General features: G+C 52.5%; 1 protein-coding gene across 2 annotated transcripts; it reads right to left on the bottom strand.

Annotated features, from left to right (window-relative positions):
- Positions 1 to 5,025: 5,025 nt before the first annotated feature.
- Positions 5,026 to 8,349, bottom strand: DLX1 (distal-less homeobox 1). 2 transcript variants are annotated; one of them, XM_086358296.1, is made up of 3 exons: positions 7,655 to 8,349; positions 6,806 to 7,005; positions 5,026 to 5,663 (listed from the first exon to the last, which is right to left on the bottom strand). In XM_086358296.1, the coding sequence occupies exons 1-3, from the start codon at positions 7,965 to 7,967 to the stop codon at positions 5,409 to 5,411; spliced, it is 768 nt and encodes a 255-aa protein (XP_086214422.1). In that variant the 5' UTR covers positions 7,968 to 8,349; the 3' UTR covers positions 5,026 to 5,408. The 2 variants fall into 2 exon arrangements, with proteins under 2 accessions (XP_086214422.1, XP_086214433.1); XM_086358307.1 differs by lacking the exon at positions 6,806 to 7,005 and having other exon boundaries at positions 5,452 to 5,663; positions 7,655 to 8,100.
- Positions 8,350 to 12,661: the final 4,312 nt, after the last annotated feature.

Here is a 12,661-nt window from a genome sequence, read left to right as displayed (position 1 = left end):
TCATCAGCTATAAAGACAGAGGCTATATAGCCGAAATTTTCAGTCCTATTCTGCAAGCGCAGCGCTGCAAAAAGCCTCCGGCGCTCGCAGGCTCCTGGTCCTGGGGACCTCTTTCCACTCTTTACCTCAGGATAGGAGGACGGGGCTGGGGGATTCTTTTTGGTTTTCTGGTTTTGTTTTGCTCGCTTTGGTCGGTTTTGTATTTCCTGTTTTTCTTTTTTGTTGTGTTTTTTTTTTTCTTTTTTGCCTTTTCTTTCCTGTCATTCTCCCAGCCAAAAGCCGCCTTCGACCCTTTTGATTTGATGTAGCAAAGATTGTGTCCAGATTGTCTGAAATTGACACTGAAGAAGGTAAGGGTGGAAACCGGTTTCATTTTTCAGAGGGTTGGAAGGCTGAGCTGCACCCGCCGCAGCGGCTCCCACTCCGGGAGTAGGAGGGTGGGGGAGTGATTATGTATGCACCAGCTAATTCTTCCATCAAAACTTCTTGTCAGCTATGTCAGGATTATTTTTTTTCCTTTTTATAAAAACACTTGATGTTTCAGGAAGTGTTAATCCCTGAAGGTTGGGGAATGAGGGCGGGGGTAAGGAAAGGAGTGGGTGGGGGTGACAGTTTCTTGAGCCTGGGTAAAATACCCTTTAGAACCGTTTGCCAGCCAACATGGAATTGGGGTTTGTTGTGGAGCTGGGATGGAAGGAGGGTTTCTTCGAGCCATGGGAGGGAGAGACCCTTACTCTCTGCATTTGATAGAGATTTCTATGGCCATGAGGGATGAGGAGCAGCAAAGTTCGCTTTAGCCTCTGATTTAAGGATGTTTAACCCAGGCAGTGAGATGACAAAAGCTGGAGAATTTTGAAATCATTTTTTTTTTTTTAAGATACAGAATGCAAGTCATGGGTAGCAAGATAAAAATATATAACTAGGGGCCGGGATTGCTTCTTTCCTCCCACTTTTTCTTGGGATCGCGTATCTCGGGTTTTACATCCAGCTCCCAGTTCTACCTTTCCTTAGGTGACAGAAATGGATGATTTTTTCAAGGGGAGAGATTTGATTATTTCTACATCAAATGACTCTAAGAATAAACTCATACTTCTGTGCATGCAGGTGGGGGAAATTCTAAAACTTTTTTGTGGCTCTTAAAACTACTGCAGGATAGGGAAAGCTGGAGCACCACCATCTGACCCAGCCTGCTGCAGAGCTCAAAAAGAAACAAAGAAAGAAAAATAAAACATAATAACAATGAAGGAAAGTTGTGAATTATAAACATATTTCCAATTTTGTATTATATTGCCTAGATTTAGAAGAATGTTTCTTCCACAATTAGACCACAACTTGCGGGACCACAAAGTCCCAGGCTTATGAAACCCAAAACCAGTGAGGAGGGGGCTGGGGATTGCTGCTTCTGCCCCTCTACCCCTACCCTTACCCATTTTAGAGAGAGTGTGTGAGAGAAGATATTAAAGAGGTATCTGTTGTTTGGCAATTTTGCTAAGTCTGTCTTCATTACTTCGATGCTGTGCATTTGCTAATTTGGAGGCCCGGCCATTGACAAGCTTGTTCCATACACCTGCAAGCAATTTGCCGGCTCCGGTACCGGAGAATTGCAGAGATGGCAGCTCGCACCTATTTGATTTTTTTTTTTTTTTCCCTTTTCTCAATGCACAGCAAATTTGGCTTTCAGTGCGTTATCTCTTTTGTTAATGCAAAAAGATTCCCTGGGCGAAAAAATTGCTCATAATTACCAGAGAGATGGGGAAACTGCATTAGAATAAATAAACCTGAAATTACTGTAATTATGTTGTGTTTGATGGGCCCGGCTTGTAATCAAGAAGAGAATACAGTGAAATGATGCTGACCCTCTTGGGTTTGCAGCTGTATGCGCACTTTGGGGTCTTTTTTTGCAGAAAAGAGTCATTTTGATAATCATTAAGCTGTGTGTAACCTATTTCAGAAGTGTTTTAAAATGAGGTTCACATTTTTTTAACAAGGGGAAAAAAATCCCCAAATTGCATTTTGCCATTACAGACTCATACATAAGGAAAGGTTGTGTTTTCTAAGTGACAATTGTTAAGACATAATATTCAAAATCAGTATTTAATCATTATAATGAGGTATTGTTTAAATATAACCACCTTTAGATTATTCATAGTTTAATTAATGTACTCATTATGAAAATCTTTGAATCAGATATTTGATGAACTACTTGTCAGTAACAAGGCAGCATTAATTAGGCCTATATTGAGATTAACATTTTTTAAAAGTACAACCGCTTATAATTATAATAGAGCCTAACTAAAGACCGCCTTCGTTGAGCTAAAACTAATAATTTCTCTATTTGAACTGTTAGCAAGAGATTATTAAATTAGTATAAGCTAATATCTCAAAGTATTAAAATCCGCTTGACCAAACAGATTTTGTCTGTGGCTTCAGGCGTTGGGCCCTGTCCATCGTCTGAGGTACCAGAGTTGGATGCATGGAGGAAATCTGCCAAAACCTCCCCTCTAGCAAAGTCACATCTTGCAAGGGAAACCAAATCTAGGAAGGTCCCTGCCTCCCCACGGGATCCCACCCAGGGAAACCAGTTCTCTCTCCTTAGCTTCTGCCATCGACTGCCCAACCAGCATCCAGGTCTCTGAGGTCCCATCACCGCCATTAGTGCTCCAGGTTCTGGGGGCCTGTAGAAGAGGAAAAGCTCCAATCTCAGGCCCTGAAGGAGCCTCGAGGTAACGGGCTCCATCCCCTACTACCTCCCTGCTCCCTCTATCACTAAGCAACCCCCCCCAACTTCCCCTCCCTCTCCTAAAGGGCGTCAGAAAACCCTGGTGCATCTGATCTTTCACCAGCACCAATTGAAAAATGGGTGCTTGTCACAACACAGATCACTGCCTTCCTCTCTCTGCTCCCCACCTCGCGCTGCAAAAGGACCCCCAAAGGCAGAGGGCCAGCCCCCGCGGGAAGCAATGTCGAAAGGCGAGTTTGAGGGAAGCGGGAATTGTTCAAAGCATCCCGTCGGGGCCCGCAGCTTTCCCGAGCTCTTTCAGGTCGCTGTGGGGTCTGGGGCTGAGGTTGGTCTGAGGCCCAGGAGGAGGGTGCCAGACTGATATTAGCGGCTCAGAGCCCACCTTCTTCAGGAGTGAACTGATCAAAATGGTCCATTGGAGGTGCCCCTTAACCACCTGGCCTTGGGACTTTGGGGATGGTGGTGGGATAGGGGTTTGACTTGACAAGCTCTCAGGTTCTAACGAGTCAGCGGAGCCCACCTGCCCCTCCCACGGCACCTCAGCATCTCCTAGTCAAAGAGAAAAGCCCGGGGTCATTAGGCAGGCAGGGGCCTCTGGTTATGGATGGGCCTGGGTGGATGGGAGTGGCTCTGGAGGGGCCCAGTGGCGCCTTGGGACTGTCCCCCGGAGCTCGCTGATTGATTGGGGGGTAGCATGACAGACGTGTCCTTCCGGCCCCTTTCCGGCGTCTGGCCTCCTCTTTTCCGCGTCGAGATCCAGCGCCCTGCGGGCCTGAAAAAGCCGGGAGGTCAGATCCCGGCAGAGGCAAGGGGCAAAGTCGGGTGTCTCCACTTTCAGGCTTCCAGGCCTCATGGGCTGGCTGGGCACAGGGAACCCACACGCCTCCCAGGGTGGCTACTTGTGAGCTCTGCTTCCATCTCACCTCAGATGGCCTTCACAGTCCCTTTGGTTCCCGAGCCCTGGCTCTGCCAGGCAGCACCTCTTCCTGATTCCCCTTCCCAAGGACCCTTGCCACTACCCTCTCACTCAGGCAGGGATCAGACCCTTGATGGGCAGGAGCTCAGCTTGAGGAATGGTCCTAGCAGGGGCTTCACAGGCCTCCACTCTTATCCTGCTATGTCTGGAGCCAGGAGGGGCTGCCCCTGTCTTCTCTGTCCCCAGAGGTGGGAGCCTGCTGGTGCGGCCCCAGCACCCCCTCACGCAGCACACCAGACAGCCAACTCTTTCTTGAAACCATAATTTTACTGTCTCAAAGAAACTTTATAACTTATTTACAAAGTTCTTTCCCCCCCCAGATACAAAGCAATAAGTTAACATTCTCAATATAAAACTAAACTTTGACATAGAGAACACAAAACACGGTTGATTTCAATTGATCACATTTTCCCAAATTTCACAAGTAAAATGTCAAGATTCTCATTTCACAAAGCGTTGGGTTTTACAGCCACACACAACAGAACGGAAAAAAGCTAAGTTTGTGCAACATGTTTACAGAACAATAATAATAACAATAATAATATGTACAGCAAATAGATCCTGCACCGGAGACTGTGCATTCAAGGTGGTGCTCTGTGGTCGAGCCTCTGGGGATTGTTGTAAAGCTGCTTTCGTCTTACTTTACCCCTGGCATTAGGACACTGGCGCACCCTGCCTGTTTTTTTTTTTTTTTTCTCTCCCTGCCCCTCAGTTCGCTCTCTCTGTCTCCCTACAAGGAAAGAATTAGGATCTTTCTTCTTAACCAGGAAAAGTGATCACGCGTTCTTCCCGAGATGAGGAAATTTTGTTGGCTTCATTTCTCTATTTTCTTCTTTTTTTAAAATAATACGGGACATGTAAAAAATGCAAATCATTCGGCTCCAACCTCTCCATACCAGCGAAGTACAAAAGTTACTGTATAAGTTAAAAATCACCAGGTCCTCCTCATTCGTTTTTCCGAGTGCGTTTAAAGGAATGGGTACATTTGGACCCTGCTCTCCTCGCGCCCCGCAAAATCGCGAATGGGCCGAACCTTCCTTCAGCCTCAGGAGAAGTCCATTTCTCAATAAATAAAAAACCCCTCCCTCGTTTCCCCCAATCCCCGAACGAGCCATGTCGATGGTTAGGCAGGCCCAGGAAAAGGTCCGAAAAGACAAAACGATCCAGTATCCGGAACTGGATGGCCCGGTGGACCAAGCCTCCTCCGACCTGATGACTTTTTTCAGAGGCCGAAGAACTAGGACAGCGGACGGACGAGAACCTCGACTTCGTCAGCGCACAGATACAGAGCGAAAGAAGACAAGAGACGGACAGGACAGAAAAGAGCTTTTGCTTTTTCTACATGGTTTTGTTTTCCTGATAGTCCCATACAGCTGAGGGTCGGCGGTCGGGTCCGGCGGGCTCTGGCTGCCTTGCCCGCTGGCTCGGACCGCTGTACCTGCGCTTCCAGGCCGCTTTCTGCTGTCACTGCGCGGCCGAGGTCGGGCGTGGGCACCGGGGAAGTCGCCGGGCCAGAGCGCACGAGACTCGGAGGAGGCGGCGGGCGTCCTGCCTTCACTGTTCCTTCTTCTTCCCCACTGGGCCCTTCTTCTCCAGACCCAGGGCACGCGGACAGGGTGGATGGGCCGGGAGGCGGGAGGGGCCCGGGCCGTGGGAGACGGGAAGGCGGCGGGCGGGTGTGGGCATGCAACCTCACATGAGTTGGGGTTGCTGCAGAGCTTCTTGGTGCGTCGAGGGGTACCACGACGTGTAACTGGGGATGTAGGAGCCCGCGCTGCCGCCCGAGCCCTTCCCGGAAGAGGAGTTGGGGTTCCAGCCGGGCGGCACAGGCGGGGAGCCGGCAGACAGCGCCCGGCCGTTGGCCAGCGCACTACCCTCCAGAGCCGCCCCGCCCTGCTTCATCAGCTTCTTGAACTTGGAGCGCTTGTTCTGGAACCAGATCTTGACCTGCAAGAGCGGACAACAACGTGACTCGGTCTAGGTCCACTGCGCCTACCTTGGTCCTGGGGAGATAAGGGAGCCGTGGGACAGCGTGAGAGGATACGCGGATACCACCCCTCACACTCACACACCGGCTCCCTGCTCTGCGCAACCCGGCGGCTCCCTGCTGGAGAAGCATACACGTCGTCCTTCCCGCCTAAGAACCAAAGGCTGGGAGGCCTCATCGCCCGCCCCAGAGGCCGGCTGGAGCCGCTCTCTGAGAGCCAGGGGGCGTGGTGGTGAGCGTCGCCGGGATCCAGGCCTTCAGCCCGAGGCCGGCAATCGTCTGGGTAAGACACAGAGCCCACAAAACCCCGAGCCTTCAATTCCAGTGTGAACATCAATAAAAGAGTGGAGAGAGGAAGTGGAGGAAATTTATTTGCAATGTTACCCGCCTTCTCTTTTCTCCATCATCTCTGCCTTTGAGTGAGCTGCGGGCTGACTGAGGAGGCCACCGGGTTTTGTTAAACTTTTCGTTTGGACTCAAATCAACCTTTCCTTAGTTAGCATCTCCCAATTCTGCTCCTAATCCCGGCCTCGACGTTGGAAACCCGCGGCAGTCGTGATCAGAACGTCCAAGGGGTCCCCAGAATCTTAGAGAAAACAGGGAAGGAAGGGTCCGTTTCTCCTCCAGGCTCTGGGACTTGGGAGGTGAGAGGACGGAGGAAAGGATCTTCCCCCACCCCCAACCAAACTCGGTGAGAAGGAGGAGGAGGGAGATAGAGGCTTGGGCCCAGGCCCCGAGTGATTAGTCATACACTTTGAAGGCAAAGAAGGGATTAACCCCCGAGTCTATTGTTCCAGTTGTTCGGGCACGTGTGACCTCTGAGTCCCCAAACAAAACGCCTAGGGAAATCCTTCTTGCGCCCCTAATCAGATTGTCCAGGGACGGAGGGCCGCGCGGCTGGCAGCCCGGAGTACAGAGTGCAGCGACAGAGCCAGGGCAGAGAAAACTACGGAGGAAGGAGAGATGTGAGAGCGAGGGATAGGACACACAAACACACACGCATACCGACCCCCGAGGCCCAGAGAGCAAGAAATGAAGCTCCTGGGGGCAGGTGGGCCGCGGGAAGCCTGCACGGCGCCACGGTGGGGCAGCGGCGAGGTACCTGCGTCTGCGTGAGTCCCAAAGAGGCCGCGAGCTCCGCCCTCTCGGGCAGAGCTAGGTACTGAGTTTGCTGGAACCTCCGGTTCAAAGCCTGCAACTGCAAACTGGAATAAATCGTCCTGGGTTTGCGAATCTTTTTCCCCTTGCCATTGAAGCGCACTTCACCGCCTTCCACCACGGTGCTCTTCTCCGAGTCAGCCCCTGGAGGGACAGCAGAAGTGCGGGCCGTTGTTAAGGCGAGGGACTGCCCTGAGTGTGGGGAGCCGAGAGCAAGTAACCACAGAGGGGTGGCAGAGGAAGGAGCAGGAGGGAGATCGCTCAAGAAACTCCAAAAGCCAGGGAAGGGTCCGGCCAAGTCCAAAGGGCCCGACCCCTGGAGCTGCAGGCGGACTGGGGCAGTTTGCAGGCGCGCGCTCCTGCCTTTGCAGGGAAAGTTTGCTATTTTTGCAGGCGGTAGTTGAGGTTTAATTACCCTTAATTGCATACATTGTTTATAGCGCTACGCAATAAATAATTACCGAGACTAATACGTGCACATGTGGGTTTCTGTTTTCCAGCAGGGCATTGTGTGCTTGGCGCACGGAGCCGCCCAGAGGCCCAGCCAATGCCAGGGGACGCTCTTGGATTTATTCTTTGCTGGATAGTTGCAAATTGGGTGGATATATATTTTTTTAATTTCTTTCCTATGACAGGGATGCAGAGATTGATACCCGAAACCTTTCACTGCTCCGGCGCCCTCCCCACCCCCATCCCACCTCTCTCTCCTCCTCTCGTCTCCCTCCTTTCTCTCTCTCCCCCTCCCTCTCTCCCTCCCTCCGTACCTCTTCCTTTCCCTGGCAGGCGCACGTACCTGGGTCCTCCAGGCGGCTCTGGGTGAGGCTGGCGCTGCCCGGGTAGGACTGCACCGAACTGATGTAGGGGCTGGACGCGTGGCTGCTGACCGAGTTGACGTAGGGGTAGCCCAGCGGTCGGGAGAAGGACGAGGCCGAGCTGTAAGCGCCGTCGGGCTGCGAATGGCCCGCCGAGTGTAAACAGTGCATGGAGTAGTGCCCGTGGGACATGGGAGAAGGAGACATTTGCTGGTTGGGCGGCCCAAACTCCATAAACACCGCCTTGCCCGACACGGGGCTGTTGAGACTTTCTGGCATGGTGGTCATGGTCATCTCTTCTCGCGGGGTCTGGGTGTGGGTCTCTCTCTCTCCTCTGCTTCCCTTTTGGGGGTCTCTGTGTTTCTCAGGACAAGAAGGAACCCAATTTAAGCGGAACAGGGGTTTTCACTTTCCATTCATAAGAAAATGGAGTTTGTCTCTTTGAAAAGTCTAAGCATGATGCTGCCGAGCTCCCCAAACTCGCTTCAAAGCTTTGACTCAGCCAAGGTCATAAATATTCATGAGCTGGCGGAGCTGATTGGTCCGCTGTCTTGCATAATCACCGGGGATTGGTCCGAGGCGCTCCGGCTCCGCTGGACTAGAGCGGGCGAGGCTGCCCGGCCTCCGGAGAGACGCATCCACACTTCCAGGCCGGGGCTCCTCTGCAACAGAGCGCGCAGCGTGAGGCGCACAATGGGCTGCGGCGCCCGCGCCGGGCCCTCCGCGGCCCGCGGCTCTTCAGCCTCCCGTCTCTCCGGCGCGCTTTGCTTCCCAGAAACTAACTAGCGGGTTGGCACCGCCGCCCACCACCTCCTACAGTTCCCACCCTCCGCCCTCCCCCAACACCGGGGCCCAGGGCACTTCTTCTAACCATCGCTACTCGTCCGGTGCAGAACTAGGGCGGCTCTGGAGCCCGGCCACGGCCTCCCGTACGCTGAGTCGCGCAATCCGAGCGCTGGAGGAGGGTAACCGAGCGCTATCCTCCAGAGGGTCTTGTGCCTAACGCAGCGCACTCCTGGCCGCGCCTCCCTGGCCTGGGTCCCCTCTGCCACATCCCTGGGGGCGGGTTTGGGGCTCTCCGGGCGAACTCACTCACTCGGCCGCCGCGCCGCCGCCGCTCTCTGGGACCCTCTCTCATTGCTCCGGGCCAAGCTGGCCACTCCAGCTCGAGGCTGCACCGGTCTGATTAAAACAGTGCGATCAGAGAGCCAGGAACCCGCGCTTCTCCTCCCAGGAAAGGCTGCTGCACCGCCCCCTCCCCCCAACACCCACCTCCTCTTTCCCTCCCAACCTTCCTCTGCCTCCCCCTCCCCTCTCCATTCCCTCTGCGCGGAGCGCCCCGGCTCACTCGCCCCAAGGGCGCGGCACAGAGTGAAGCCTAGGAGCTGACGGGCTCCGTTCGGCTTGAGCCGCGGGTGCTAGTTGGTCATTTTCCGGCCTCCTGGGGTCTGGCGATAGTACCCGGGGTGCAGGAGTCCTGAGGGACACCAAAACCCGCGGCAAAATCAGGCCAGTCGCAGACTCGCGTGTCTCTCTGTGGACACGTCTCTCATGGTCGCCCAGGACTCTCATCTCCAGGGTCAAAGCGGGCGCCACCGAGCCCAGGGCAGGGCTAGTTGGGCCAAAAGCTGCCAAGGCGCCTTCTATCTTCTGGAGCTCTAGGTACAGAAAAGCGCACAAAAGCTCCCCCCCACCCACCTCGCAGCCACCACCACACAGCCACCACCCCCCGTGAGGCGTGGCGCGCACCACGCTGGCTGCGAAGGGGCTGTTGGTTTCCTATCCCGCCAACCCCACGGTGAATCCCAAATTACTTTGTTAGGTAATTAGAAAGTGTTGATAATTATTTCTTTCATAATTTAGCGGTGTGACGGGAACGGGGAAATGATCTTGTGAAAGTTCACACGTGCAGATGTATTAGTTACTGATTCATTTGATTAAATGGTAGTCTCAAGTGCTCGGATCCGCAGCTGAAGGCGCCCCATTAGCATAACACTGATGTTTAATTTTCATACGCATAATTAGCCATATATTTAACACTAATAGCAACATGCAGCCTTTCAGCGTTAAACAGCCCGGGATTTGATCTGGCCTGAGCTGAACCTTCGCCGATGCACCTTCCCCTGTCTAGAGTGCGCAATGATCACAGGACAAACCTCTGTAATCAAGCACATTTTGGCAAAGGGAACACCAATAAAAATGAACATTCAAAACAAATTACATCGGTGCTGTCGTTACAGATATTAGCGGAAGGGGCTTCTCTTTTTTAACTTCTGTAGCAGCAGCTGCTGCCCGCGGAATTCCTCTCCTTTGGTTTAAGGGTGCGATGTTGGGGGTAGAGATATTTCAGGCAGCGTGGTTGGAGCAAAAAGAAAAACAAAACCCAAGCAAAACAAAACAACCAATCCTCCAAACCAATAACGGGTTTGCCAGCGTCTAAAAAGATTTTTCTTTCATTTTTTTCTTTTTCTTTCTTACTTTCTCCACCCCCCCCCCCTTTTTTTCTCCCTTAATCATCGAAGCATACGGCGAGGCTTTGTAGCAACAACCAGCTAATGACTCCGCCACCAGACAACTCCCGAAGCCGTTACACTCCTCTTAATTTCCGTGTTGCACTTGTGATTTTAATTGCTCTTTCCTAGTGCCTGTTTTGGGGTGTGGAGTCAGGTACGCCCTGCACAGCAGCGGATGCCGCCCTGGCCCCTTGTCTCCCGCGCGCCTCGCGGGCCCTGCCCACGTAAGTGATCTCCGCGGCTGGCGCGAGGTCGGGATTGGGACGGAGGGAAGCAGGGCTGGCGATCCCGGGTACTCTGGGCAACGGGCGAGGAAACCCGACGGCTGGTCTGCCCCGGGCCAGCTTCTTCCAGAGAACTGAAGGGTGGGGGAAGGGGAGAGAGGGGAGAGAGCCGGCCGCAGGTTGCGACGGTCTCTAGGGCTCTCTGGTTCACATCTAGAAGAGGGATCCAAGTGTCGCAGCGCAGGGGACCGGGTTGAATCCGGGGAACAAAGGACCCCCACGGGAAACGGCTTCAGAGCCTGGCTTATTTTTAAAAATCGATTATATCTGGGCGAAGGAGTGTCTACACTCCGGAATTATTTCTTAGCCCCAGAGAAGCAGGTTCGGGGAAGGGTGGCTGAACCCGGGCCCTCGGGCTCCGAGACGCCCGGCCTTGACTAGCTTCTCAGGGTGTGATCTTACGCCTAAGAGCCCAGGGTGCCTCCCTTCGAACCCCCACCTCTAAGGCGACACCTGTTCCAAAACGCCGCTTTGCTTATATCTTCGTCTGTCCCATCTCAGAGAGGAAACAAAACTCTCCCATTTATCCTGAGCACCCCGGATTCCGAGTAGAACCTAATTGGAGACTCCAGGGACCGGGCGCCTGGTGGTGTTAGCAGTAGTCACGTATGGCTGGAAACCCTGCAACCCGGGGTGAGGTTTGGGGCCAGTTCAGTTGTCCGAGTTGAGGGTGGGGGCTTGGACAAGATATTCTAAAATCTGCTTCTTAACTTCAACTTCAAAGCGTGTTTAATGGAATTTGATCTAATTCAAGTTTGTTTCCTACAGAGCTGCTGACTATTGGCTGGTGCTAGTATATATGCATATATATGTATAATATTCAAACTTTACTCACTTTAATAAGTAGGATTATAAATCTGTCTCACAAATACCTCCACCTCGGAAAAATTACTGCATAAGCAGCGAGTTATCTCAGTGGCTGGTAAAATTCTGTATTCCTAATGAAATTATTCTTGGGGAATCTTGGGGTAAATGGATCTGTGGATAAGATATTGGCTACTCATTGCAATCTGCCTAATCTAGGAAAGAAATGAAATCAATCTCTGGCAAAACTCTCCTAAGGTGATCTGGGCCTTGTTCCTCTCTAGAAAATTCTGGTGGTTCTGGGGACAGCAGCCTCAGTCTTTAGGCCTTTTCTTGGCCAAATCTTCAGCACTCCTAAAGTTTGTCCGTGGATCTTGTAAATCTGCAACCCCTCCCTCATCTTTTCCAGCTCTCAGATCTGCTAGAATTGGAATTACCTCAGTCCAAGTTCTGCCTGGATGAGAGGAAGAAAGCCCAAGAGAATCCCAAATTCAGGGAAAAGCTCAAACTAGTCACTTTTCCAAGCTCACTCTTTGGCCTCAGTTTCCTATGACTTTCCCCACACTCTGAGTGTCACAAAGATGAACTGGCTCTCCAGTCCTATCACAGAGCTCACCTGTCATGGCAGTGACAGGTGTCCACATTTCCTTGGTGCTCTGGAGTTGAGCCCAATCTATATTTAGTGGATGGCAGCTTTGTATAACCCGTTTCAGTAGAAACAAGAGTTGGCACAACCACTGACTGGTGGAATACCCCAAAATCATGGCCAGGGGGACACTAATTTGTATGTGGCTTGCTGGAAATCCAACCCTCTCCACCTCTGAGCCCAGGTGTGGAGAGGTCCCCAGGAGCTCAGGTGAGCAAAGACAGAGTAGCCAGGGCAGGGATGAGCCTTGGGAGACTCAGTGTGTGGACCCTTGGATTTCCCACTTCTAAAGCAGGAGGAGCTGCTGGCAGGCTGAATTAAACTCGTCAGCTCCAATCCTAACTAGGCCCCTGCCCTAAAAAATACCCGTGTCTTCTCTGGCAGGGATGTGCTGGGTCTCCAGTGCATTAGTGCGGGTCTGAAGAACGCCAGTGTTGGGAGAGATCAATTTAGGGAGGATACCCGCCTGACACTGCTCACATCTGGTCCCGTGGGACTGATGTGAACTCCCAGAGCAGAAAAATCCTTAGCTTGCCTCTGTATGTTGGTGAGAGGGTCTCTCAAAAGTAACCTTTGGGACGGCCCCGCGGAGCGGTTTGAGGGCGGGGAGAAGGAACCACGGGGGACCAGAAAAGGCAAGTTTTTGGACTGATAACCCCAGGCCCAGGGTCTAGAGGCAAGGAAATGTTTGTAACTAACTCTTCCATTCGCCGGCTAATCTTTTCATCGCAAAGCAGCTAC

The sequence above is a fragment of the Bos grunniens genome, chromosome 2 (genome assembly GCF_055505025.1).
Source record: "Bos grunniens cultivar Pamir isolate PY7600 chromosome 2, Bosgru_T2T1.0, whole genome shotgun sequence".
Classification (NCBI taxonomy): Eukaryota; Metazoa; Chordata; class Mammalia; order Artiodactyla; family Bovidae; genus Bos; species Bos grunniens.
The sequence above is the reverse complement of the archived record's forward strand: the minus strand, read 5'-3'. Positions and strand labels throughout refer to the sequence as shown.

Excerpts from the sequence above, each read along its gene's own strand:
- DLX1 (XM_086358296.1), bottom strand. The coding sequence starts at position 7,967 with ATGACCATGACCACCATGCCAGAAAGTCTCAACAGCCCCGTGTCGGGC. Across the intron at positions 7,006-7,654 it reads GAGCCGCCTGGAGGACCCAG|GGGCTGACTCGGAGAAGAGC; the intron begins GTACGTGCGCCT and ends CTGTCCCTCCAG. Across the intron at positions 5,664-6,805 it reads TGGGACTCACGCAGACGCAG|GTCAAGATCTGGTTCCAGAA; the intron begins GTACCTCGCCGC and ends CCGCTCTTGCAG.